This window comes from Dasypus novemcinctus, chromosome 10, assembly GCF_030445035.2.
Source record: "Dasypus novemcinctus isolate mDasNov1 chromosome 10, mDasNov1.1.hap2, whole genome shotgun sequence".
Lineage (NCBI taxonomy): Eukaryota > Metazoa > Chordata > Mammalia > Cingulata > Dasypodidae > Dasypus > Dasypus novemcinctus.
In genome coordinates, this window is record NC_080682.1 from 102292770 (window position 1) to 102314612 (window position 21843).

Genomic DNA, 21843 nt, shown 5'->3' on the forward strand with positions numbered 1-21843 from the left:
AGCCCAGGCCCGGATTTTTAAAAGCATGTTATTGTGCTAGGATCTGCTTCTAGCTTAATTTTGAGGAGTGTTAAGTCTCCACAGTCCCCTCACCTGGAGGGGCCCCACTGGACACCCCAGCCTGGGAGCGGCGAGCAGAGCTGCGAGTGGTGGGCCGGTAGCCAGGCAGACTGAGCAGAGCAGAATTGCCATCCTCAGGAGAGCCCAGGCGGGCTAGAGACTGGGTAGAGGAGGTAGCTCGCAGGCTGGCCTGTGATGTAGGGGCAGACTGCGTGCTATAGAAGGATGAGTTGGCACTGTCTGGCTCCTCCACATCTAGCTTCTAGAAAAAAGGAAAAATCTTTTGGGGTGGGAGCCCTGTCCCTCTAATAAGAAGCCTCCCCATTACCCCTCCCTGAAGCCCCTCAGATTCCATGGCATGTCTGCATGTGTTCCTACACTGCTTTGTAAGACACGTCATTGCAAGAAATTAGTCTTGCTACCAGAATCTCTCACAAGGTGCTTCCTAGGACACTGACCATCTATAGCTTTTCCAACTGTTAGCAGGAAGGACTCTGCACATAGTGATCCTCCCTGCTGCACCAGAGGTACCTTCTTCCCAGCTGCCTCCTTGGGATATAGAAACCAGGGCAAGAGCCCACAGCAAGGCAGGCAGTCCACTGGGTGGCCATATGAGGATAACTGTGTGCTGGGAGGCACAGGATGGGCTGTAACTTATCCTTTTCCTTCAGGCACAGATTGGTGCTATACACTGAGAGGTCATGCTAGCCTTAAGAGTCAAGAGTCCGGGCTCTAGTTTCAGCCCTGCCAAAAATGAGTCAGTTCCCTTCACAGGACCCTAGTTTTCTCATCTGTAAAATATGGGCTGGTGGTCCCTGTGTGCACACCTTTCCTCCTAAGGAGAAGATGCCCACTGCCGAAGTCCCTCCTGCCCCACTCCCAGCAGCCTGACCTTGGTCATGGTGATGTTGATAATTTGCGTGGTTCGCCGACGAGCGGACCGGGTCTTACGGCCGGAGTCCAGGAAGACGTCCCCCAGGGAGTCCAGGCTGCTCTCCAGGGGGGCCTGACCCCGAGCAGGGATGGGGGTGAAGTAGAGACTCTCCAAGGACTCTACCTTGGGGGGCAGGCGCTGGGAGATGGGTGAGGCTGGCTCTCCTGGGACACTGGTGCCATCTGGCTGAGTACGAGGCAGCTTGCTGTGGAAGGAAACCTGCCTCGGTGAAGTTCCTGGGGCCACGAGACATTTTGTCCATCCTTTTGCTCCCAAGTGACTATTAACTACACTTAATACAAGATGAAGGTCAAGCACCCCATTCACTCTAGCCCTCCCTTTCAATCTACTGTCTCCCTGGGGAGCTTATTCCCTCTCTTAGCTCCTTCTAATTCTTCAATGCTGGCTACTCCCAGACATCCCCTAGATGCCCAGGGGGCACAATGAAGTGCCCCAAACTAAGCCAACTTGTCTCCTCCTCCTCCTATATTCCCTATTTCAGTGACTGGGAGCACCCTCCACCCAGGCCCCCAAAGCCATGACCATGGACACAATCCCTACCTCTTCCCTCCTGCCAAACCCAATCACCAGGTCTCCTAAAGAGTTCTAACCATACCCACACTCCATTCTCACGTCAGTCCTGATTCGGCCTCATCTCTTCTCACCGACTTATAACTGGCTGAGAGAGAACAGACCACCCCCTAGGCCCCGCTTGTTTCAGGAGATAATAATAGAATCTACCTCACAGGACTGTTGCAGGATAAATGAATTAATGGTTTTCAAGTGCTTATAATAGCATCTGGCACATAATGTAATATAAGTGTTTTTATTAGACCAACAACAAATGTATTTCTACTCACATTCTCTACAGTGGCTATCAGAATAATCTTACTAAGATGCTAATCTGACCATGTACTCCTCAACGTGAAACCCTTCTGAGGGTCCTCAATGCTTTTAGGACCAAGTCTGCTGGCCAGCCTCCTTCAACTGAGAGTCCGGATTGCCCTCAGCACCCAGGCCTGCTGGCCCCTCCACACCCTCACTCACACTGTTCTCCACTGTCTACCTAACGCACACACTTATGTCTTCTATCAGGACTCAGCAAACCCTTTCCTGACCACTAGCTGCTTTCACTCCCACTGTGCACTATAGAGACATCTGGCATAACACCTCTAATACTTGATTTTTCTCTTCTAAAATGAGTAAGCTTCTAAAGAGCAAAGAGACCATGTATTACCTATTTCACTAGCACCAGTGCCCAGAACACAGCCTGATAACCATTACGCCCTCAACGAATAATAGATTTAGGAAGGAAGAGTTCCCCTGACCTGGTCACAGGGAGGGGAGTCCCCTCCTCGCAGCTCAGGTCCAGGCTGTCAATGCTTAAGTCCAGCTGGGGCTTAACCTGGGGCTCCCGGCTCTTTAAGGCATCAGTTGCCACTTGAAATTTGCCCAAGTCTCGAAGCTGCTGGTCAGCATGGGCAACCTGGGAAGGAGGGCCAAGAAGTGAAGAAAAGCCTGAAGGCAGCAGGGGTTCGAGAAGAAGGGGAACGAGAGGTCACAGGAGTCTCGTGACGGGGATATAGCTGGAAGCTTACCTGGGCCTCCAGGCTGCGCACCTGGGAAGTAAGGTGGCGGCAGGTCTGTTCAGCCTCCTTGGTCTTCAGCCCGGCCTGTTGTAGCTCACGACCGAGCCGCTCGGCTTCAGCCCTCAGCTCCTTGTTTTCCTTCTGCAGCTGCTCCAGGCCCCGCAGCTGCTCCTGCAGCTCTTGGTTCTGCTGCTTCTTGGCATCGTAGTGGGTCTTGGCTTTCTCCATCTGTGTTGGCAGAAGGGTGGGAGGGCCGAGGGGGTGGGGCAGAGGTGGGAAGGTAGGAGGAAGGGCAGGGTGGGCCAGGGCTGGGCTCCTCACCTGCAGCTTGTAGTGCTCAGCTGCCTGCTCCTTCTGGCTCAGCTGGGCCTGCAGTTCATTCAGCTGGGCCTGGAGGCGTTGGGCCTCCTGCTGGCTCTCACCACCCTGGGCCTGGAGAGCGTGAGGAACAAGCCCTGTCAGGGAGGCTGGATCTGGCTGCTCCACCCAAACCCACTGACTTGCCCAAGCCCCTGGGGCTCCATGGGTGTTCTCTCACGACACTGAAAAAATAAAATCACTTCCCCTCCTCGACCCAATATACATACTTCCTCCCAACTCCAGCCTACCAACTGAAAGACCATGCACCCTTTAAGATCCAAACTCTGGAAGCGTTCCTTGACCAGCCCATGCCATTGTGTTTTCTGGCAGTAGACGGCCACTAGCTTTACCTTCTTTGAGACCAGGCACAGACGGTATTCTCGTCCCATGAGAACACCGCCCATCTCCCCGAGGAGGAAGGGAAACTCAGTCTCGGGGAACACTGGGTACAGAGAATGGAGCTAGGAATGTGAACTCTCTAGGGACACAGGAACTCATTTTCTTCAGAACCACTCACCCCCATTTTAGAAATTTAAGCAAATTGACCAGGGTCACAGTGATTAAATGGCAGAGTAAGATTTGACCTTGATTCACCAAACTCCAAAGCTGGTGTGGGCATTTAACGCATAATGCAAGAACTGTCTGTACACCTGCAATTCCTTGCATGGTGTTTAGTCTGTTGTAGATACTGGACAGGGTTATCATGTCCTTGCCTCTCCCACATCTCCTAGCATAGGGCAGGCCCCCAAAATGAGCACAATAAACACCTGTTTAATCACAATGTGGTGTGGCATGTCTGAAAGGGGGAAATGAGGCTCTGAGCTCCCACCAACTCCTGGGACCTGCAGAGGCTACTCCCAGACCTACTGGTGTCCATTTTCTTTGCCCCTGACTAAAGACCATGAAGCCCAGAACTTCAGAAAGTAAGCATTAAACAAAAGATGACATCTCAGAAAACATCAGTACTGAGTTTCACTAAACCGTTAAATGTCATCAATACGCTCCACCGGAGCCCAGCCTATCTAGACCAGCACTATCCAACGCATCTTTCTGTGATGACAGAAATGTTCTGTATCTGCGCTAATGTGGTAGCTGCTAGCCACACACAGCTATAGAGCACGTGAAATATGGCTACTGAGACTGAATTTTTATTTCATTTAAATTTAAATAGCCATATGTGGCTAGTGGCTACTGCACTGTACAGTGGTGATCTAGCAGGGTGGGAGCACCAACTCTAGTCTACCTCAAGCTCCCAGATGGCACGTGCAGGGAGTCCTGAGCCATAGGCAGACAGGCTAAGGCTGCCAGGCACCCAGGGTGTGTCCCCCCCATCCCCTCACCCAGCACAGGCTGAGAGTGGGAAGCACCGCCCCTCCCAGTCCTCACTGTGAGGCAGAGCAGAGGCCAGGCCCACGCCCCACCTGCCCCACCTGCCCCACCTGCCCCACCTTCAGCTTCTGCTGCTGCGCCTTGCTGGCTTGGTCGTGGTCGGCGAGCTTCTTATTCAGATCTTCCACCTGGGTAGGGAAGAGGAAAAGCAAAAACTCAGGAAGCCGTCTGAATGTCCAGACAAATTCTGGGGTTCCTTTCCCCCGTACAAGAGCAAACTTAGGCCCTTTCTCTGGCCTCCAATCAGGGAGTAGCCTCACTGTGGCCTGAGTTGGCTGGTATAATGTGAGCGAGGTGACCCAACTCATAGCTGCTGCCAGAGCCACCTGCCCATTGTCGCCTCCACCACCAGCCTATACAGACCCTAGTGGCTGCTAAAACCAGCCGAATTTCTGGGGAACTGTTGCCTCATCACCACCTTGCTGCCACCATCACTCCCCAGCCCCACCCCACCTTTCCAGGTTGGGGAAGAGGGGATCTTGTCTAGCACCCAAGCAGATTTATTCAGTGAATACCTCCTTCCCTCCTCCCACAACTGTTAAGACAAAAGCCCACAGATGCTCAGATCTCTTCCCAGTACACACAGGCTGTTAGGGGCTGGTGCCAGCAGTGTGACCGCTGTGATTAGCACTGGGGAAACAGATTGCTGGAAGACATGAGAAGGAGCAGCACACATCCTCCAAGCCCACCCCATTCCCACAAAGAGAAAGAGCAAAGGGAGGCAGGAAATGAGAGGGAACGTTAGCAGCCACCACAAGCACCCCTGGCTCCTCTAGGCGTTCAGGGAACTCAAGCATGACCAGGAAAAGGGAGAGGCAAGGGCTTCATTGCTAACTGTTTGCTGTTCAATCTGATTCAGCTCCATGGAGGAGAAGAGGAAGGCCCAATTCCTCGGCAAGCCTGAGAGGCTGGGTAGGAGGGGTAGGCAGAGCAAAGGCGCTCCCAGGGAATAGCAGCTCTGCAGCCTTCATGGCAAAGGCAGCACAGAGACAGCTCGTGGGAGAGGCTGACACGGGGCCTCCGCGACAAGGACTCACCTGCTCCTCTTGGCCTTAGCTTCCACCTCCCAGACATCTCCATCCCAGGCCATGGGGAAGCCTGGGTTAAAACTCCAGAGGATGCCAACCCTCCCTAACCTGTGAGGGCTGCCTCGTGAGTCACCTCTATGGCTTCAATAAATCATACCCGCTGTGGGAAAGGAGGAGGTTATGTTGAACAGGGCCCACAGGGGATTCTGCCATTCCTCTTAGTTGAGTACCCCTAGTCTGAAACATGACTTGGAGGCTCTTGCACTCTGAGGACTAAGCCTGTCCCTAGGTTCAGAAATCAGAAAGGTGAAGCCCATCCTACCCCTCCTCCCTGAGAGGCAGATGAGAGAAAGTGCAGAAGGGTGGAGAGGCCGACCTGGGATGGGTGGGACGAGGCCCAAGAGTGGGCCTGGCCCAGCACACCACACGCCTGGGCAGCCTGGGCCTGGATTCCATGGCGTGACCCTGCCCCCTTCACAAACAGTTCACAACGAGAGCTCGTGGAGGCAAGCTGCAGCCGGGGTCATGCACCGAGACTGGTCACCGCTTAAGCAGCCAGCATTTAGCAAGGACCCCAGGCATTACCTGCTTAGTCTGCTCTCTGTGAAATACCTCTAGCTGCTCCACCTGTGCATGGGGAGGAGCAACGGAGACGGAGTGAGATGGGGGCCGAAGCAGCACCAGCCCTGCTGCCAGGCTGACCCCACTGAGGCTCTGACTCTTGCCCCCAAGGAACTAGACATCTAGTACTTTTAAAAATACCAGTTTGGCTTATTCTAGTGCCCAGTGGCCTCTTGGCACTCCTCACCACAATGTGCCTCTGGAATGGACCAATGGCCTTCACAAATTGACTCTCCAGGGATAGCACCTTCAGGGAAGGAGAGGCCATGGGTATCTTTCTTTAAGACAATAGGGGGCAACAAACTTGAACTCTACCAGCCACCTCTCCTTCTCTGCTACCCAGTCAATGAGTGTAAGTCCTTAACCAATTCAAGGAAAGACACTTCAGAGTAATGTGGGAGCCAAAGGCCCTAGAATGCAGAGGGAACAATGTCCCCTCTCCTCTCAGGTCTGGATCTTTGGGAGGGGGGTGTATGTGGGCATGTAGTTGAGCTATGCGCCTTACCTGGGCAGTGAGTTTCTGCCTTTCTTCCTGGAACCGCTGCCTCTCCTCCAGGACCTTGACCTTGGCACCCTCATACTTGGCAGTCATCACCTCTAGCTCCCGGGCAGTGCTCTGTGCTTCCTGCCTCATGTCAGCCAGACGGGTCTCAGCGTCGGCACGCACAGCTGACAATTCTTGGACATATTTCTCCCGAGCCTGGTCCAGCTCCACTTCCAGAAATTGCCGGCCCAGGTTGGCCCGCTCCCCCAGGCCCCGGTTCTCCTCTGCCAGCAGGCCATGAGCCTTTTTCAGCATGCTCAGCTGCTCTGCATAGCTGGCCTTTTCTGCCCGCAGCTGCTGGGCTGCACGCTCCTGCTCTACTACCTTCTGCCGCAGGGGCACCAGCTCCCCAAGCTCCCGCTGGGCCCGCAGTAGCTCCGCCCGCAGCCCCCCAGCTGCCTGCTTACTCTGCTCTAGCTCCTCACGATGGCGTTTCTCGGCAGCTGCCTGCTCAGCCTGCAGCTGCTGGCAGAGGTGCTTGACAGGCAGCAGCTCATTCACCAGGGCCTGTGTGCTGGTGTGCTCGAGCTGCAGAGCAGAGAGGGCTTGCTCCTTCTGGAAGAACTTCTCCTGCCATGCCTTCAACTCTTGGCCCAGCTCCTCTGCTCGCTCTGCCTGCGAGGCCAGCTCCTGCCGCAGGTTCTCTGAAGCCAACCGTTGTTTCTCTGCTTCCTCTCGGAGGGTCTGGACCTCCTCCCGCAGAGCAGAGCTGCACTCTGCTGCTCTGGCATTGCTGCTGGCAGTCTCTGCTTGCAGCAGGCGCAGCCTCTCTTCCAGCTTCTGGCTCTTCTCTGACTCGGCTATAATCAGCTGCTTCAACTCCTTGCTCTCGCCCTCCTTTTCCAGGACCTGGCGGTTCAGGATGGACACCTCCTCCTCCAAGCTGCTGATGAGGCTGTTTTTTCGCTCAGACTCCTGCTGGCCCCGGGCCACCTGCGCCTTCCACTCATCCTCAGTCTTGCTATGGTCTTGGGCCTTGGCTCGGAGGGTGGCCAACTCCCTTTGGGCTGAGGCTAAGGCATCCTGACTGTGTCCCAGAGCCTGGGTCTTCTCCTCTAACTGGCCCTGCAAAGTCTCCAGAGCACTGTTCTGCTCAGCTCGGGAGGCCCGCTCAGACTCTAGGCTGTGCTCCAGGCTAGAGGCCTTCTCTTGATGCTCCTGGCACTGCTGCTCCAGCAAGCTCACCTCTGCCCGCAGAGCTTCCAACTCAGGGCCCAATGGTTCTGTCTTGCCAGTAGCTTCACACTGAGTATCTTCTCCACTGGCCATGCCTAGAGACTGCTGGCACGCCTCCTTCTTGGCCAGCTGTTCCTTCAGTTGCTCCATCGTTCGCTGAAGCTCCCCCAGCTCTGTTCTCTGGGCTGCCTCCTGATCACGAAGCTTGGCCAGATCCTGGTCCTTCCCTTCCTTTTCCATCAGGGCATGGGCCAGTGCCTCTTGCAGGGCAGCAAACTCCACACGTTGCTCGTTGAGGGCATTCTGCAGCCGCATCTCAAGCTCTGCCTTCGCCGCCTTCTCCAGGGCAAGGTCTGCTTGGGCCCGGCCCCGCTCCTGGGTCAGCCGTGCCACCTCCCTCTCCTGCTGCCCACGTTCCTCCTGCTGCTTTCCCTGGCTCTCCATCAGTGCAGCCCGCAGCCGCTCCAGCTCGCTGCCCATTTGCTCTGCCTCACGCTCCATGGCCTGCAGCGCTGCCTGTGTGCTGCAGAACTGACGTCCCTGCTGCTCTTCTGGCCACTCAGGCTCTCTGTCTCCTGCCCTCGGATGCTCCTTGAGCAGCTCACGGGGGACTGTTTCCTCCTGCTCACCTGCCTTGCGCACCAAGGCCTCCAGACGGGCCACCTCCTTGCTGGTGGCGGCCATCTTCTCCTGCAGCATGGAGAGGTCGTCTGCAAGCTTCTGGGCCCTGACCTCCTTCTCTTGGACCTGCTGGAGGGCTCTAGCCAGGTTGGCATGGAGCTGAGCTAGCTCATTCTGCTGCCGGCTTATCTGGAGCTCGCTGTGGGCCTCTATCCTTGCCACTTTCTCCTTTGCCTCCTGCAGTTCCTGGCGGGCCTTCTCACATTCCTCTTTCAGGGCCATCAGCTGTTCCTGAAACATGGCACCGTACTGTGCCTCCTCCTGCTGGCTATCCTCATACCGCTCGCGCCAGGTAGCTACCTCCTTAACGAGCTGCTCACACTCAGTCTCGCCCCTGCGCCGGGAGGCGATGGCCTCTGCCAGCTCCCGCCGCAGGGCTTCAGTCTCAGCCTGATGGGTCTCCCCAAGCTGCTTTAATTGGGCCTCCAGCCCGCTGCGCTCAGCGTTCTTTTCTTCTAGCTCCTTCTGTTCCTGTTTACACTGCTCCACCAATCTCCGGGTCTCTGACTCTAGCTCAGAGATACAACGCTGCTGCTCCCCCAGGGCTTCTGCGGCCCTGTGCTTCTCGTCTTCGAGGCTGCCCTTGGTGATCTTCAAGGACTCCTCAAGGGCTCGGAGCTGCTCCTGGAGCCGGCCATTCTCCTGGGCCATCCCTTCTCTCTCAGCTGCTTTTTGCTGCTCAGACCTCAGTTGGGCCTCCAGCTCTGCCACCTGGGCCTGGGCCTCACGCTGTTCCTGGTGGGCCCTCTCAACAGACGCATGGAATTCCTCCAGCTTTTGGCTCACTTCTGCCTTTTCCTGCTGGACCCGTGCCATGGTGGTCTGGGCACTGTCCCGGGCTTCATTGGCCACCTGAAGCTGCTGTTGCAGACTCTCCAGCTTGGTGGTCTTCTCCTCCTCCAACGCCTGCAACTTCTGGAGAGCTGCATCTCTCTCCCGTAAGGAGGCCTCTCGCTCCTCGGCAGCAGAGGTCAGTTGCCGGGCCTGGTCTCGCCTAGCTGCTTCCTGTTCCTTGGCTGCCTCTTCCAATTGCTGCTCCTTCTGCTGCAGGCTGTTACTCAGCTGCTCCACCTGGTGGCGGAGTCCCTGGGAGGCCTGCTGTTGCTGTTGGAGGGTCTCTGCCAGCTGGGCCTTCTCCTGTTCAGCCTGCTGCTTCAGGCCAGCCAGCTCCTGATCCCGCTGCTGGAGGGCAGCATTGAGTGTGGTGAGCTCAGAGGTCAGAGCGGCCACCTGGGCGGTCAACTGGGCCTTCTGAGCCTGGGAGGCCTGCTCTAGCTCTTCCTTGACCTGGCTGAGGCTGGAGATGGAGCTTTGCAGTTCAGCGACCAGGCCAGCCAGGTGCTGTTTTTCTTCCTCAAAGTGACTCCGCTGGGCAAGCACCTCGGTTTCCCGTCGGCCCCGCTCAGTCTCCAGCTCCTCCACCCTGGCTTGGAGTTGGGTGTTGTTTGTAGCAAGAGTGGCTGCCTCTTGCTTCAGGGCTTCCAGCTGGTGGGATAGAGAGACAAAGGAAGATCAGCATGACTCCTGGGTCACTACGGTCCCTCTGGGAACTGAGGAGAATCAGCAACTGGGAACACCCTGGATGTGTGAACACCAAGCCCAGTGGGCTGCTCCTGTGCACTCCTACCTGCAGGACATCACCCAGCACCTCGCCCTTCTCCTGGGGGGCGTTCTCCCGCAGCTGGGCCAAGTGTTCTTCCAGCTGTGAAAGTTTCCCCTGAAGGATTTCATTCTTCTCTTCTAGGCACTTCTGGGAATGAAAAAGAGACAGGTGGAAGAGACACTGGATTTCTCCAGAGGCCCTCGCGTACATCAACAAAATTATCATCTTGTTACCAAGACCTCCTTTTGCTCTGGCCTAGAAAAAACTCCCAACTTCCTAGCCCTAGTCTTAGTGCTGAATTAAGTTAGGACGTGAAGTGCTTCCTTCTCCAAAGCCCGAGTTTACCTCTAACTCCCTTACTGCATACCACTCCTTCAAGACAAGTCCTGGCTCCCAGATTATCCCACCGCCACCTTTACCATCTCCCCTCTCTGTCTAGGATCAACACCAGCAGCAGCAGCACCTAGACCCACACCCACTTCCCCACCACTGTTCACAAAGCACCCACTACAGACCATCCTTCCCATTAACGGAAAAAATGCTTAGGGTCCTTAGACATGATTCAAAGTTAGGCATATGGACTTAAACCCACAAACTCTCCACTGCAGCACATTATTAAACTTGAAGAGAAGTCAGCTTAGTTCCCAAAGGTCCAAAAGAATGGAGTGGACGGCTGAATTCAGCTTTGAACACGTGGTCAAGATGTAGGCTCTGACTCCCCAGAGCAGAGCTTACCTTGTCTTGCAGGGCTGTACTGAGCTCCTTCTCAAAATGGGCCTGCTTCTCCATCCACTCCCGGGTGGCCTTGCTGTGCTCCTCTGTCAGTTCATTGAGGGCCCCCTGGAGTTGCTGCAGGTGACTGGTAAACTCCCGCAGCTGAGACAAAAAAAGTGGGACTCCCGGTCACTTAGGGTCAAAGCTGGCTACGCCTCTGCTGGCCCGTCCCCCGGCCAGGGGCTGAACACCTCCAGTTGTCCTTCCCACCCTCCTCAGGCCAGTCACAACAAATCACACCTTTAATTCGGGGCAACACATCAATATTTAGGGTTATGATCCAGTACCATGACAGCAGCCAATTGTGGGACAAGAAAAGGGCAAAGCATGCAGGTCTCTGGGGAGACTGAAGCCCACAACAGGTGCAGGGCAGTCTTTTCAAGCCCCTGCTGGGAAGCCTTCCTGACCACCTCAGTCAGACTGAGGGGCTTCTGTGCGTGGACCAGGCCCCAGCACTCACCTTAAAGGCAAGGTCCCCATTCTCCTCAGAAAGCTGGTTAATCTTGCGATCCATCTGGCTCTTCTCGGTCTTCAGGTCCTGGCACTGCTTCAGAGTTTCGTGCAGCCGCACAGTGAGGCTGCGAGGGAGAGGAGCAGTGAGGGGAGGGGGGGTCTGCACCCTGGGTGCAGGGGGCGGTTGGGGGCTGGGAAGGCAGGCAGGGAGGACTATACCTCTCATTCTTGCTACGTAGCTCCTCAAGCTCCCTGGGCTCCGGCGGGCTGGCTGCTTGCCTCTCATGCAGTAGAGCCAGGCGGTCAATGCGCTGTTGCATCGTAGCTATCTGTGCATCTGGCCCAGAGCAGAGGGAGGAGGAGAGGGGAGTCAGCACAGAACTAAAGGGAGGAATAGGGGGAGTGGGGCATCCAGTCTGAGGGAGAGGGAGGATGGTGGCCAAGACAGAACCTGGCTCCCAGGTCAGCCTGACACTAGGCACGGGGCTGAGCTCTAAGCTTCAGAAGCAGCAGAGGAGACAGTATGAGAGGCTAAAGGACATTCATCAGCAAGCCTACACTTCCCTGGATGCAAACTCCAAGTACTGCCCACTGACACCCATCTGCCCCTGTGCCAGTTACCTACCCTTCTCAGTGAGGAGTCTGCGGTTCTCGGCCAACTCTAGCTCTAGCTCATCCCGATTATTTCTCTCATCTGCCAGCTGCTTCTTCAGCCGTCTCATCTGGAACTGTGGGGTCTGCAGGATGTCACCCATGGGGGAGGCTGGAGAACCTGACAGGAAGCTGAGGAAGGAGACGGCCCAGAAGCCACTGTCACCTTCTGAGATGGGAGGACTGAAGCAACCAACAGTAGCCAGGGGCAGGAAAAGCAGGGTCTATGGACGCGAACACTGGCTGGGAATTCCACCTGACTGCGCTCTGTTTACAAAGTCCTACTTCATGCCTCACGGCATGACCTTGAGAAAACTTTTCTTTTCCCTTCTACAACTCTTAAGTTTTTTGTCCATTTAAAAAAAAAAAGTGATTAATTCTCCCTGCCTCTGGAGAACTGCACTGAGAGAAGGGACATGAGAATAATCTCCAAGGAGGAAAGGCATTCCATAAATGGAGGACAGGTTTTGAGGGAGGCCTTCTGCCCAAAACAGATCCCAACCAACTGCCCCTATTAGTACCAGGTCAGGTGAGGAAATCCCAGATCTACAGGATACTCAGCATTCCTTGATGATATCCTAGGCTGGACAACAGCTTAGCCTCTGGAATGCAGGGATACGAGGATGGGATATTGAGGCCCCATCCCAAGAGAAGTAGCCCAGCACATACTTGTTCCCAGTGGAAGAAGAGGAGGCAACCCTCTGTAGCTCTAAGAAGCGAACCTCCCGCTTGGCCTGGTGGCTGGGTGGGGAGAGCTCTTCAGAGATGGTGCTGGAACATGTGGAAGGGACAGGAGCTGAGGGGAATAAGCAAATGAACCTTTGAGAGGTTACTAAAACAGCAAACAGATTTGCATCTCTATGCAATTTGAAAATTTTCCTTAATGAGATTGAGACCAGAGACACATGTAAATTATGCAGGGTGGTCACTGGTAGAGCATAAAAGTTGTATTTGGGTTTTTCAAAGGTGAGTGTCCTAAGCAAAATCAAGCTTCCATTTCCACAGCTCATCAATGCTCAAATACAGCACTGTGGAGAGAGGGTCCTCCCACACGCAGGATCAGGACCAAGGGTCCGAGATTTCCCATCCAGCCAACACGCAGGGGCAGCCTGAAGCCCTGCGCCAGGACTCCTCGCAGTCCCCAAGGACCTCTAGTGCAGAGCCACTGGCCTCCTTTCTGAACTCCTCCCTTCTGAAATCTCAATGGCCAAGAGCCTTCTTTTTCAAACCCTTCTCTTCCCCGTGACCACTGTCACATGGCTCTCCCACCCTTCTCAGCACCCTTTTTTTTAAAAAGACTTTATTTTTTAAAGATTTATTTTTCATTTCTTTCCCCTCTGCCCCCTGCCCCCAGTTGTCTGCTCTCTGCGTCCATTTGCTCTGTGTTCTTCTGTGACCGCTTCTATCCTTATCAGCGGCACCAGGAATCTGTTTCTTTTTGCTGCGTCATCTTGCTGTGTCAGCTCTCTGTGTGTGCGGCACCATTCCTGGGCGGGCTGCACTTTCTTTCGCGCTGGGCGGCTCTCCTTATGGGGTGCATTCCTCGCACGTGGGGCTCTCCTACGCGGGGACACTCCTGCGTGGCACAGCACTCCTTGCGTGCATCAGCACTGCTCATGGGCCAACTCCACACGGGTCAAGGAGGCCTGGGTTTTCAACTGTGGACCTCCCATATAGTAGGCAGATGCCTATCCATTGGGCCAAGTCCTCCTCCCTCATCACCCATTTTTAGTCTCCCTCATTTGCTCCTCCTCCTCTACCCACCTTCTCAATGTTGGTGGCTCCTCCAGATTTCTTTTTTTTTTTTTAAGGTACCAGGGTTGGGGATTGAACCTGGGACCTAGTATGTGGGAAGCTGGCACTCAAACACTGAGCCACATCTGCATGGGGCCTCCTGTCTTTGCCCATAGTGCCACACCTTCAATGGCCAACTACACACTTGATTTTCAAACCCATTTTCTGACCCAGACTTCCTCTCCTGCATTACAGACTCACATTACCAACACCTTTGACGGAATGTTATGAGCAATGTGAATTTGAGACATGTCAGATTCAAAAATTCCAAGAGATGGTGTCCAGATCTACCTCTTACACTTGCATCAACATTAGAGGACATCTTCATTAGCTGACAGGCAGAACTATCTTTCTATTGTACTGTTAGCCAAGATACACCTGTTTGGTACCCCTCTGTTCCAGCACTTATATTCTTTATCATGCTTTCTGGCTGATTAATCTGCCTTCCCACCTAGAACATGAGCTTCAGGAGGGTAGAAACATGTTTTTTAGACCATGTACTCCCAGTTTCTAAGCCAAGTAATGTTTAAAAAAAAAGAGAAAAGAAAAGGTGGGGGTTGGGCAGAGAGAGGGTTTGTGATCAGGACAACCTAACAGCAGACATGATCAATTAATTATAAATCACCTGCTTAGCTGCTGCCAGCCGGCCAGAGGAGCTCCTTCAGAGCTGGGATGACGACTGCAACGTGGCCCAGAAATCTATCGCCTCTGCGACATACACTTTTTCTGAGCACCAACTCTGTGCCTTGTGTTGGGGACAGAAACAACCCCCCACTGCCCTTCTCGACAGCTCAGGATCCTGGTAGACCTCAGCCCAGAGATGGGGGGGTCCTCAGGAGTGCACCTCTGCTCACCTTTCTGCAAGAAGTTCTCTAAGTCCTCGTCAAGGTTTAGCCCATCCTCACGGTCCAGCAAGAATTTGAGAATGATGGCTAACTCCGCCTGGGCCAGAGAGAGAAAAAGAACATCACTGAGGTTTTAGAGAAGTGTCTGAAGGGATGGAGAGCTCCATCCTGGCAGGCCCAACCCAACCCCAGGTTTTCTTGAGCCCCAGGAGCCTGCTGGATTTCATTTTTCCTCTCAGAGCCTGAGCCCCCACAGGGCCTAGCTAAGAACATTTGAATAGAGACATGTTCACCCCACTTGCCTCTTCTCTCTCTGCCTCCCCTAAATATGCACTCAGAGTTAGAGAGGTCCTGACTGACTTCATTCCTGACCACAAAAGAAGTGAATAGGCAAGGAAAGTTACACAGACAGAAAACTTAAAAAAAAAAAATGTTGTAACATATATACAACCCGTCAGAAAGCTTTTATCCATAGCTATGTTGGCCTCTTCCAGATTACCCTGATTACTGCCTAAGTGAGAACATCTCTGGGGCTCATCCAAGATCTACCAGCTCAGCTGTAAAATCTTCCCTTCTTTGTCTGAATTTCAAAGCAACAGAGTTGATCTGATTTTCCTGGTCAACTCTGCCATAGTTCCCTTACATTTTAGAATTTCTGTTTCTATGAGGTTTGTCACCAGCTTGGAACTGAAAAATGTTCAAAGGAAGGAAGGAGCTACCCATCTCTCCCAGGCCACTAAATTCCAACCCTAGCCTTGGGTAGGAACCATGAGATGAGAGAGTATGAAAGGGGATAGTACCCAGGGGATGATTCAGCATTTCTACCAATACATGAAAGACCAAAACGCTCTGGGCAGTGCCCCAACCAATTGCTTACATTACTCACATTGGCACCACCGATTTCGCTTTGGGAAATAAAGGATAGCTGTTGACACTGGAAGCAAAGCCAACAGCAGGACCCACATGGCAGGCAGCTCTCGAGAACCCTGTTAATTCCCTCTATAATGAAGCCAGTACCAATTCTCCTCTTAGAGAGCATGTAGAGGAGGGGATGGGAGATAACTACTCTAAGCTAGATTATTGCAGTAGACAAAGACATTCTCTCTTATTAATCCTTCCTACTAGAGGAAAAGATAGGGGGTGACAGTTTTGTGTAAAAAAAAAATTACATGTACATATGTATGTACATAAATATACGAGAAAACATATGAAGGCAACAATTTCTATATATTATCCAAATACATGGTACAGCTAAGGTTACAGTTAAACATATGCATATAAGAAGGACTTGGAAATAAAGCCTTTAAAAAATTAGCATTTATCTGTGGAAATGAGATTATTGCCAACTGTTATTTCCCTTTGTGCTTTTCAATTATTCCAGATTTTCTATAATAGATGGCTGTAATTACTACAATCAACATCATTCAGAAGAATAAACGAGGTGAGGTAAAGCATGGGCCCGGACTTCTAAGTGCTTACCTGAATCTTATATTCAAATTGGTCCCAGTCCCTGGGGCTTTTGGAGCCCATGGTAGAGTGGTACAGGAGCAGCATGGTCATCTAGAAGCCAAGCAGGAGACAGTCACTCAGCGGGATGCTCTCTTCTCAGGGTTCCTCCTGTGGGCTCTTCTGGGGACTCTGGGCTATTCTGAAGACTCTTCCTAAGTGGCCCCACCAGGCCATTGCCCTTAACAGCACCAGCAAACACTTCATTGAGGACCTGGTGCTACTGTGCACAAAGCTAGGTGTTAGGATTCCTGCCTGGCTAAATTCCTACACTCTCCGAATCCTGGGTATGAAGCGTAAGGCACCCCCTATAGGCCAGCACCCAGTAAAAGCAGAGGGAGTGAAGAAACTGAGATCAAAAGAAAAACACAATGAGAGCCAGGGTGAGGCCTGATTCCTGCAGGTCTCCAACCAGGCCCAAGTAATGGTCTCATAAACCTCTGTCATAAGGCCCTGGCTCCTAGACGCCTCGGGCCAAATCAGCCTCTGCCTCAGGCAGGTGCCTGTCAGGCCCTACCTCCAATTTCTAAGAGCCCCCGAAATCAAGCGCCCACTACCTCCCCCTGGGTTGAGAAAAGGCCCTGCAGGTCCTTCAGATACCACCCTCACGCCCCCACCAGTCTGGTATTCTATAGGTACCTTGGCCAGTTCGAGCTCTGACCCCTCCATCAGTTTCTGCACAGATACTGGGCATCCTGGTGAAGAGGGATGCTTTTGATTTTCTGCAATAGCAACAATGCAGAAAACACAGTGAGCTTCCAGGAGACCCTCCCTGAGATCATCAGAATGCCTAGGAATCTAAAAACAAGAACCACTGTCTCTGGTGGGACTACGCGATGTAAGGCTCTGTGTTCCTATGTCCTCCCTCCCCTGACATACACTTTTCCATCTGAAGTCAACTCTATCCTAGTTCTGTACAAGGGCTACAGGAAAAGTTCAAGAAGAAAGCAGGCTGGGAATTCACAGCGACTGAGTGATAACATTATACTCATCCACTCACTCACCAGCTCCCACTTAGCACTACACAGAAGGAGCCACGACATTCCAACTCACTTTCCAGTCCTGTTCCAACTAGGGTCTGCGGCTGAAAAAGCCTGCAGCCGAGTCAGAGGAGGAAGATTGGGGTACTTAGGCTGCCCTAGGTCCAGGCCCAATTATTAACACCTTGCTTTATCTAAGTATATTAATAACATTTCCTTCCCTACTTCAATTCTTCCCAAGTGGAGATGCCAGTCAGCTTCCTATGTTAAAGATGAGGACTCTGTGGCCCAACGAGGCACAAGGGGAAAGCAACTGACAAGAACTGTGCTAGAAGCTTTGTATGTGTTCTTTTTTTTTTTTGCATGTGTTCTTATTTAATCTACCCAACAACCTTAAGAGCATTTACTGTTGTCTCTACTTTATACACATGGAAACTACCTCCAGAAAGGTCACACAGCAGTAAACAGAAAGCGCCAAAATCTCAACTTAAATCTGTCTCTGTCCCTACACCTATGACCTAAGCAATTAATTCAAAGTTATTTGTGGGAAAAAAATTCTTTTCGGCAAGGAAAAAGAGGATACTATGGATCTTTCCATCTCCTCACAGTTGAGGGACGGAAGTTTAAGGTGAGGAAGTCTCAAAAGCAGACCCTATGGCTCTCCCTGGATCTCTGAGATGGACTGTGAGGCCTGCCTCGTGTAGGAATGACCAGAAACAGGGAAGCTGATCCCGTTTTATTCACCTCTGTGCTGAAGTACAGGGAGCCTTGAACCTTTTCCCCTCCAGATACCTGTGAACTGTTCCTCTGGACTCCCGTTCCAGGAACTGAGGAAGAAGCCCTTCCCAGATAGTTAAGAAAGGTGCTTACTCTGCAGAAAACTGCACACAAAATCCAGTCTCTCTGGCACTGGCTGTTGCAGGATTTGTTGCCCCTCGTCAGTGCCATGGCTAGAAAAAGAGCAAGAATTAGGACAAGATTATTTAGCAATCCTTCCCTCCTTGTTCCTGCATTACATACAACCTCCTCTTTTCAGGGCTCAGTCTACACCGGATTCGGAGAGAACCAGCCAGATCCTGGAGGCTGGGGAGAAGATACCAAGACACCATTCATTCAGATGGAATAGTGTGGGGGGTGAGAAGTGAGGACTTGAGACATGAGGTCCTTCAGGAAAAGACTGCACTGTGCCATTGTATTTGCAAAGATAACAAAGATCTGTGGGAAGAGGACCAAGGAGACATGGAGGTGGCACAGATGAATGGGAGCTAGCATAAATAACCTGGAAAAGCTCAAATGTAAAAGGGCAGGACACCTGGAAAACGTGAATAGGTAAGAGAGAAGAACTATGGGACAGGAAAACAGGTTCAAGAACTGAAAAAACAGGAGGGAACAAGGCTCTGAAGTGGAAGGCCAAGTTCAATACACACTAGGCTGAAGGTGAGAAGGCTAAAGCATCCCAGAGCCCAAGCCAAGGGATAACCATTCTTGATCAGAAGCTGCTGAGGAAGCTTGTTTAATTGGAAGGATAAGCCAGGTGCAGAGAGAGCAGCATGGGGAGAGAGGCAGCAGGGGGAGCTCTCATGCAGTTCAAGGATCTGGCCCCTGGATGCTCTAGCCTACTGCAGTTTCATTTTCAGAGATGATTACCTTCACTGATGTTAGAAAGTTACCAAGAAGGGTGACTTCCTTATCAAGGCTACAGCTGGTAATAACAGCTAAAGGGCCTCCTATTCCTTAGAACCAGAGCCTCCAGGTTTCAGCCAACTTTCTGGAGGGCAGGGCAGATCCTGGAACCATCCAGTGCCAGAGCCATCTCGCAAAGCATAAGAGGCAACCCAGCCAAGACCAAAGTGTACTTCCCTGCATCTCCTACATCACAAAAGCTTCTAAACTGAAATCCCACAAGAGGCATTCAGGGTGGCTGAATTAGGAACTCCTACAAGGTCTTAAAGGGGAGCTAATCTCCTCAGGGACTCCCCAGAACCCATCTTCCCACACAATATGGAGTGCTGTGACTCTTTCCCTCAGCCTAGAGCAGTACTTACCTAAGTGTATTCCATTAGTTAAAAATAAAGATGGCCCTTAGAGTAAATGTTTGAGGAATGCTGGGTTAAACCAAATTGAACATTTTCTGAAAAAGTCCTAATATGCATTATTTCCTAAACCATTTAACCACAGCACCTCTTTTTTTCCCACTAAGTTCCTGGTATAAGTAAAGTTCCATGGAACATGCTTTAGAAAAGGCTGGTCCTGGAGAAATCCAGCCCATCCCTCAAGATTACATTCAAGTCTTATCTCTGTTAGGAAGCCCTCCAGAACCTGTGCTATTCACACCTATCCTCCTCAGAAATTCCTACAGCACTCCTGGAGATTAGCGCACTCCCTACAACTGACTGCTGCGTGTGCTTAGCTGAAAGCTAGGAATATAGTAGGTGCTCAGTCCATGGGCTGACTGACAGATGAGGGGTGAATTTTACTGGGAATAGTAGAGGCCAGTGTTAGTAAGGCCAATGTCAGGGCTTTAGATTTTCTGGCTGAATGCCTCCACTGAACTTTGCTATACAAGCCTCACAGATATGAAATAGATGGGGCAGCTTTTTGCTTCAGGCTATTCACATACATACAAAGAATAGAATGGGAAATGTATCAGAATGGTTGACTCGCATCAATTTTCCCAAGTGGGCAAGAAACAAGCCCTGTTTTCTCCCCATACCTTCTCTCTGCCCACCAACTCTGCTATCCTCTACCATCTCCCCCTGAGAAGTAGAGGTCTGATTAGGCTAGTACTAGTAGATGTATCAGAAATGTAATAGCTAAAATACATTAACCAACAGCATCGGTCTTCCCAAAGGAAATCTGGTCTGAGTTGTCCTAGATCAGAGATTGAGATTAGGGATAAATTCACAATTCCTCTAATAAAATAAGTAAATAAAGTTTAAAAAATAATAATTAAAAAAACCCGCATGCTGACCCTATGTGTCACAACACAAGGAATGTCATGTCTGGTTGCCTCACTTTTAGTGATTTTAAAATTACAGGAAGTGGAAGTGGTTCAAGTGATAGAGCTTCCGCCTACCATATGGGAGGACCTGGATTTGATCCCTAGGGCCTCCTGGTAAAAAAAAAGAGAGAAAGCGAGCCCACGTGAGGGACCGCATGGTGAGCCAGTGCTTGCACAAGTGGTCACGTGGTGAGCCAGTGCTTGCGCAAGCAAGTCACACAGCAAGATGACACATCAAAAGAGAGACAAGGAGAGAGTCAAGGTGAAGTGCAGCAGAGACCAGGAACTGAGGTGGCACAATTGACAGGGAACCTCTCTCCCCATCCAAGGTCTCCAGGATTGAATCCTGGTGAATCCTAGAGTAGAGAAAATGAGAAAAGAAGACAACACAGACAGCAAAAAGAGCATGTTGGGCGGAGGGAAGGAGGGAAAATAAACAAATCTTTAAAAAAAAAAATCAAACCTTCACTTAGATATTGTCAGTCAAATCTAGCCTGTCATTTAATCTCTCATTTGGGAGCGGACATGGCTCAACTGATAGAGCGTCTGTCTACCAAATGGAAGGTCCAGGGTTCAATCCCTGGGCCTCCTGATCTGTGTGGTAAGCTGGTCACATGCCTGTGTAGGAATAACCCACGTGCAAGGAGTGCACCCCACAAGGAGAGCCGCCTGCATGAAAAAAAAAAAGCAGAGCCCACCCAGGAGTGGTGCCGCACACATGAAGAGCTGATGCGGCAAGATGACACAACAAAGAAAGAGATGCAGCTTCCCAGTGCTGCCAGATAACGCAAGCAGACACAGAAGAACACACAGCGAATGGATACAGAGGGCACAAACCGGGGGAGAAGGGAGAAAAATTAATAAAATAAATCTTTAAAAAAAACACACACAAAAACTCTCATTTAATGGTTTTATCATTTGCTGATGTTGGTTGCGTAGGTCTACCATTTCATTAGGGTTTGAAAAATAATGATTTTCATTAGGATTTCCAAAATGTTGATTTATAGGTGGTATACAATCCCATTTATGAGGTATCCTAGTGGAAAAAAAAAAACGCAAAAAACCCTTAAGTTAATCAAGCTTATATCTAATTACCAGTTTATTGGCAAGGTAAAACAACACCATGATAATGCAATTAAAGTCCACAATTTTGGAAATTCTACAGGATCAAAAAATATGGAGAGGGAGAGTAGGGAAAGAGAACTGTTACAGATTTAAGAGACATAACAAAATGCAATGTGTAGATTTTGTTTGGAATCCTTATTTGCATAAATTAAATGTAAAAAGATATTTCTAAATGAATAGGAAAAATTGAACAAAAACTTGTAGTAGATGATATTAAGGAATCACTGTTAATTGTTAGGTGTGATTTTGGAATGATGGTTTTGTTATTTTTTAAAAATGAGTGCTTATCTATTAAAGATAATAAAATACTGAAGAGTAAAGTATGATCTCTGGGATTGGTTTTCAAATAATCCAGAAAGAAAAAAGTGAGATGGGATAAAGTAACAATGGCAAAATGTTGATAGTAATTGATGTTGAATTGGGTGATATTTTGGGGGTTTCAATTATCTACTCCTCTTTCTACTTATGTATTTATTTGAAAGTTTTCATAGTAAATTCTTTTCAAATAGCATGTTATAAAACGAATATATTTTTACTCCTTTTTGTTTGTTTTAAAAAATAAAAGCATGGAATACCTAGAATAAGCAAATTTCTTAGAGACAGACAGATTATATATTACCAGAGACCGGGGATGGGTGGGAAGGGGGAGCTACTGTTTAATGGGTGTAGTTTGTTACATGCTTATATATATTTCACTGAGCGTTTTTTAATTTCCAAGGGAAGTGTTCT

At 50.9% G+C, this 21843-nt stretch overlaps 2 protein-coding genes and 1 long non-coding RNA gene across 28 annotated transcripts in view; 2 read left to right on the forward strand and 1 right to left on the reverse strand.

Annotated features, from left to right (window-relative positions):
* Positions 1-10727, forward strand: part of LOC101414826 (E3 ubiquitin ligase RNF121) — a 113806-nt gene extending 103079 nt beyond the window's left edge. The window contains exon 10 of the mRNA XM_058305883.1: positions 10127-10727. Within this exon, the coding sequence (XP_058161866.1) occupies positions 10127-10293 (167 nt within the window). The 3' untranslated portion in view covers positions 10294-10727. The remainder of the gene's footprint in view (positions 1-10126) is intronic.
* The window catches only part of NUMA1 (nuclear mitotic apparatus protein 1), a 105684-nt gene that overhangs the window by 2809 nt on the left and 81032 nt on the right, over positions 1-21843 (reverse strand). For 7 of the 26 annotated variants that reach the window (XM_012518871.4, XM_071218237.1, XM_071218236.1 and 4 more), the window contains 18 exons: positions 17859-17938; positions 16648-16730; positions 15982-16062; positions 14512-14599; positions 12533-12659; positions 11838-11995; positions 11432-11549; positions 11220-11337; positions 10721-10861; positions 10010-10132; positions 6487-9867; positions 5946-5987; positions 4392-4460; positions 2905-3015; positions 2593-2811; positions 2323-2480; positions 953-1199; positions 94-322 (listed from right to left, as the gene is read on the reverse strand). In XM_012518871.4, coding sequence (XP_012374325.1) covers positions 94-322; positions 953-1199; positions 2323-2480; positions 2593-2811; positions 2905-3015; positions 4392-4460; positions 5946-5987; positions 6487-9867; positions 10010-10132; positions 10721-10861; positions 11220-11337; positions 11432-11549; positions 11838-11995; positions 12533-12659; positions 14512-14599; positions 15982-16062; positions 16648-16730; positions 17859-17938 — 5573 coding nt within the window. The remainder of the gene's footprint in view (positions 1-93; positions 323-952; positions 1200-2322; positions 2481-2592; positions 2812-2904; positions 3016-4391; positions 4461-5945; positions 5988-6486; positions 9868-10009; positions 10133-10720; positions 10862-11219; positions 11338-11431; positions 11550-11837; positions 11996-12532; positions 12660-14511; positions 14600-15981; positions 16063-16647; positions 16731-17858; positions 17939-21843) is intronic. The other 19 variants (XM_058305873.2, XM_058305875.1, XM_012518876.4 and 16 more) reach the window with 6 other exon arrangements.
* On the forward strand, positions 14596-20446 carry LOC139439878 (uncharacterized). Its single transcript, XR_011649958.1, has 2 exons — positions 14596-15943; positions 18025-20446. It is a non-coding gene; the product is annotated as an uncharacterized lncRNA (long non-coding RNA).